The sequence below is a fragment of the Poecilia reticulata genome, unplaced genomic scaffold (genome assembly GCF_000633615.1).
Source record: "Poecilia reticulata strain Guanapo unplaced genomic scaffold, Guppy_female_1.0+MT scaffold_181, whole genome shotgun sequence".
Classification (NCBI taxonomy): Eukaryota; Metazoa; Chordata; class Actinopteri; order Cyprinodontiformes; family Poeciliidae; genus Poecilia; species Poecilia reticulata.
The window spans coordinates 95,499-100,555 of NW_007615018.1; the positions used below are offsets into that span (position 1 = coordinate 95,499).

Sequence of the window (5,057 nt, forward strand, 5' to 3'; positions counted from 1 at the left end):
CACTCAGATGATTCAGGTGTTTATTAGACAGCAGAAGAAGAGAGGCTCTGCGGGTCACCAGGTGTTCGGGGTCCGGATGCTCTTCAGCCTGGAACCGGGTCAAAGACAGGTCTGGTTAGAACAAGGCGGGCTGACCCGACAGAACCCTGAAGCTCTCTGTGACCTCTGACCTTCTCAGCAGGTCACCTGTGGACGGCTGAACGCCTTCGCCGTCCTCTGAGCTGCTGGACTCCTCCTCCCGACTCTTCTTCTGCTGCTTGGCCTTGTGCTTCCTGTGTTTCTTCTTCTGCAGAAACAGAGAGAGAAGTTGAGGCGGGGCCAGCGGGAGCCGACACCCTCCGTCCTTCATCACCCTCTACCTTCTTCTCCTTCCTGTGTTTCTGCTGCTTCTTCTTCTGCTTCTTCTCTTTGCTCCTCCTGCTGCTCCTGTGGGAGGCGGCGATGGCGCCTCCTGTGGCTGAACAGGAGAACAACAGGCAAGACGTTTTAAAGGGGCAGTGTTCTGTTTCCCAGCACATAGTTCTGTCTTTGAACAACTATTTTACTGTCACTTATAAAAGTTCTTTATATATCAAATATTACTTCCTGTTTTAACATCTTGAAATTGGGCCTCTGTCTCTTTAAGAAGCTCCTGCTCTTCCTGAAGCTCCGCCTCCAGGAAGTTGTCCCAACATGGCTCCTCTGTTAACCCTTTAACGTTTTTACCAGCGTTGCTCTGAGCAGCAGCTGTTTGCTAATTGCTGCTGGCTAGTCTGGAGGAGGCGGGGCTAGGGCAGGCGTTTAGCAGCTGAATGGTTGCCATGGAGACAAAAGGATTTCTCACCGTCAGCTGCTGAAGGAGGCGGCAGCTTGGGTCCAAACTCCTCCTCTTCCTCCCGGCTCGGCATCTGGGAGGAAGAGGAGCTGAGAGCCAAAGGCATGCTGGGAAAATCCACCAAGGACGAGAGGACAGGACCTGCAGGTCGGCTGGAGGAGGAAGAGGAAATGCCAAACAGCTTCACCGGTTCTTCGTCTCCCTTTGCCTCATCGTCTTCATCACCGTCTTCCTCTGATGAAGAGGAGGACTTCTCCTCAGAGGAGCTGATGAAGATGGCTCTGAACAGATCCATAGGCGGCCGCTCTTCCTCCTCCTCCTCTTCCTCCTTGGCTGTGTTCGGCTCTGCTGGCGGCGCCTGCAGGAGAAGCAGAGGTTAAGGTCCAGAACCAGGAGCAGAACCAGAACCAGGAGCAGAAGCAGTCGGACCTGAGGAGGAGACGGCCGGTGATCTGGCGCCGGCCCGGCGGGTTCGGACCCGGCTTGGTTCTGGGTGTGGCCCGTTTCCTTGGAGACGTCCCACCTGGACTTTTTCTCCTCCAGAGGCTTTGGAGGAGCTGCAGAGCCACAACAGGACAAAGTGTCGGCACCCTGTGAACTTGGACCCGGCCCAGAGTTCTGATCGGGTTTCTGTGACTGACGGGTCATTTCACTGAGAAATATCTGAAAAGTGTGGCAGGGAGCTGTTTTCAGCCTCCTCAATAAAAAACAATTACTAAAGAGCAGATCTGCTTGGCAGCATCATGCTGTGGGAAGACGGACTCAACAGCCTGAGACTGGGGTCAAAGGTCAGGACGAGCAATCATGGATATGATGGGATTGGAGTGGCCTAGTCAAACTCCAGACATGCCTGGTGCTGCAGCTGAAGCCGGTTCTACTGGGTTCTGATCCTGCCACACCACGTCACAGAAAACCGTCTGAGGCTCCCTGACGGATCAGCGCCGCATTCGGATCGAGAACCGGCTCTGAGGCGTCAGAGATCCGGTTCCAGACCGGCCGGACCCACCTGGCACCTCCTGGCGCTCCGAGACCGTCAGGAAGTCAAAGACGGAGAACTTGTCCCTTTTGACCTTCGGTAGCCCGACCAGCGCCGACCTGGGGACCAATGAGAGTCAGAGCTCCGCTCCAGTCTGGTTCTGGTCCGGTTCCAGTCCGGCTCTTACCCGGGATACGGGTCGGGGACGTTGAACCTCTTGCACAGCAGCCGGTCCGGATGCCACTCCAGAGTCTCTCTGGTCAGCTTCCCAAACGTCCTGCTAGCCGCCTGCTGGCCGTCGCCCTGGCAACCAGACAGAGCGGTGAGGGGGAAGAGGAAGAGGAGCTGAGGAAGAGCGGTGCCCTACCTGCTGGTCGTGGCCGGCGTCCCCAGTGTCCCCAGTGTCCCTGGTGTCCCCGATGTCCCCGGCGTCCGGCTGCTGGGCGCGGGTGAAGCGGGACGACAGCGAGGAGGAAGACGGCCGGTACAAGATGGACGCCCTGAGGAACTCCTCGCGCTCGCGGCCGCGCTCCCACTCCGTCATGGCCGGGTCCAGATTCTGCTCCAGGGCGCCTGCGGGACACGGGACCCTGTTCAGGCCGGTTCCGACTCAGAACCGCCAGAACCTGCTGGCTGACTCAGGTCAACAGGTTCCCCAGGGAGCCGCGCTCGGTTCTGACATCACTTCCTCCTACCTGTGTCGCCCTGCTGCAGGCGGCTCAGGTAGCGCTCATAGCGCGCCTGCTTCCCCGGCGTTTTCTCAAACGGCTTGAAGCTCTGCGAGGAAGAGGAGGAGGAAGAGGAGGAGCCTCTCCAGGCCGCCAGCGCCTCCTGCTGGAGGCCGGAGAGGGGCGGAGCCTGGGACGCGTCCTGGGAGGGCTTCCGGGCCGTGGCGGTCCGAAGGCTGAGCAGGCGCTGGCGGTCCTCAGGTCGCAGCAGGTCCATGACAGAACCAGAACCAGAACCAGAACCTGAACCGGGTCAGAGACGGGAAGTTTACGGATCATCAAACCCAACACAGGGCAACGGTGCGATGACATCACCCTGACCTGTGATGACATCACCCTGACCGTGTGATGACATCACTCTGACCTGTGATGACATCACCCTGACCTGTGATGACATCACCCTGACCTGTGATGTCAATCAATATAGAGCTAATTAATTGTGGCCCATTGAGTGCCAGCAGGATCCGGATCCGGTTCCTGATCAGCTTTTCCTCTCACCCTGCAGAAACATGTCATCGCTCCTTTCTTCACTTCTCAGGCTTTTAGGTTTTATGTTTTCATTCATCAGAACTTTTATTTGCTCTCAGTTCGTGGCCTGGTCCTGCGCTGCCCCCTGCTGGTTTTACAGGAGCGCCGCGTGCCTCACCTTGCAGGGCGTCCTCTCCCAGCAGCGCCCCCCTCTGGCCAGAGTCCAGCTGGTGGCGGCCGCCCTGCTGCGCCTCCTCCTTCACCATGTGACCCCTGGAGCTCCTGAGGGCCTCGGCCAGCGCCGGGCTGACCCCACACAGCCTGGACACGTCCACTGGAGGACGGAAGAAATGGACGGGCCGGTAGTCTCTGGGGAGGTTTGGTGGAGGGAAGACCTGCGGAGGGACAGAGCAGTCAGGAGGAGTGTCCTCCACGAAGAGACGGCGGCGGGAAGCAGGCTGACCGTCTTCTGCTGCAGAGGCTTCTGGGCCAGAGTGAACCCGTCCAGGATCTTCCCCAGGTACGCCGCGTCTCTGGTTCTGTCTGCCAACAGAGTGAGAGCAGCGGCCATTTACGTCACAGCTCATCATCTATAACGGTGTTGACCCTGTGGACCCCGGCCTTCGTGTTTAACCCCTGCAGCGCCGCATCATTCATCAGGATAAACTTCGTGATTGTTAATAAATTCTGATTCATGTTCTTTAAAACCTGAACTTGTTGTTAATCGTGGCTTAAACAGGTCATAAACAGGTCAACACTTTCTGGAGCCAAACTTTAACCTGATTATCAGTCTGACTGGCTCAGATCCCGGTGGCGGCCAATCTATACTCAATATCTACATTCCTGTCGCCCAGATGCTGCATCTGTTAACTATCAGGTCGGGAACCAAAAAGATTCAGCTCACCTGTCCTCCTGTCCCCTCACCTGTCCCTCACCTGTCCTCCTGTCCCTCACCTGTCCTCCTGTCCCACCTGTCCTCCTCCCCCTCACCTGTCCTCCTGTCCCTCACCTGTCCTCCTGTCCCTCACCTGTCCTCCTGTCCCTCACCTGTCCCCTCACCTGTCCTCCTGTCCCTCACCTGTCCTCCTGTCCCCTCACCTGTCCTCCTGTCCCTCACCTGTCCTCCTGTCCCTCACCTGTCCTCCAGGTGTACTGCTGCGGAGCCGTCCAGCCGTACAGTCCGTCTCCAGGCTCCTCGTCTCTCAGCACCGTGTCGTATCTGGACATAGAGTCTCTGTGATAGACGTCTTCGTCCTCGTCCTCCAGCGCTCCCACACCAAACGCCTGCAGGTCAAAGGTCATGTGAACACCAGCCGGGTCCCGACCTGCTAAAGCCTGAGGAGGCTTGAAGCCCACCTGACCGGCGACCCCTCCCCTCCTGGACCCCCTGGGTCGGTCTCCAAACAGCCGGCTCCGGGACTCGGACTGGGGACGGAACAGGTGGACGTGGCGGTCCGCGTCCAGGCCCGGCAGCGCCAGGCCCGGGTCCAGACCGCGGTACCCCAGGCCCTGCACCCCCAGCCGCGGGCTGAAGTCCACCGGACTCACATCCTTAGGGGCAAAGGTCACGTCCTCTGGAGCAAACTCCTCGTCGTCCTCCTGAGCAGAAACAGACCAGGAAGAGAACAGGCTGGAGGAAACAAGAGAGGAAGGAGAAAGACACGAACGGAAGGAACTCCAGAACCTCCAGAACCTCCATGGGTTCTGGTCCAAGACTGCAGAACACTTTACCTCTGACTCTTCCGAACCAGCAGGGGGCGGCGCACAGCTGTAGGCTTTACAAACTGTCAGTAAGATAAAGAAGAACATTAAGGGAGGAGGGAGGGATGATGGATGTTCAGTATCCATCCTTATTGTATCCTTATTGCATCAGGACCAGCCGGTTCTGATTGGACCTCCTGAACATGTCCATCAGAACCGCGGGGTTCTGTGCGCACCTGGCATCTGGCGCCGGGGTTTCCTCTTCAGGCGCGGCCCGACGCCCTGACCCTCCTTCCATCCCATCCGGGTCAGCAGCTCCACGCCGACGGACGACCTGGGAATAGAACCGGCAACCGTTAACACAGGTGGC

The 5,057-nt window shown here is 58.3% G+C and overlaps 1 protein-coding gene across 1 annotated transcript; it reads right to left on the bottom strand.

The window, feature by feature from the left end:
- Nucleotides 1–3: 3 nt before the first annotated feature.
- Nucleotides 4–4,849, bottom strand: LOC103460114 (G patch domain-containing protein 1). The gene is made up of 14 exons (XM_017303115.1): nucleotides 4,718–4,849; nucleotides 4,343–4,585; nucleotides 4,123–4,270; nucleotides 3,450–3,529; nucleotides 3,165–3,381; nucleotides 2,486–2,761; nucleotides 2,158–2,363; nucleotides 1,978–2,093; nucleotides 1,821–1,909; nucleotides 1,244–1,371; nucleotides 824–1,172; nucleotides 360–457; nucleotides 171–286; nucleotides 4–88 (listed from the first exon to the last, which is right to left on the bottom strand). The coding sequence occupies exons 1-14, from the start codon at nucleotides 4,832–4,834 to the stop codon at nucleotides 55–57; spliced, it is 2,217 nt and encodes a 738-aa protein (XP_017158604.1). The 5' UTR covers nucleotides 4,835–4,849; the 3' UTR covers nucleotides 4–54.
- Between the last annotated feature and the right edge of the window lie 208 nt (nucleotides 4,850–5,057).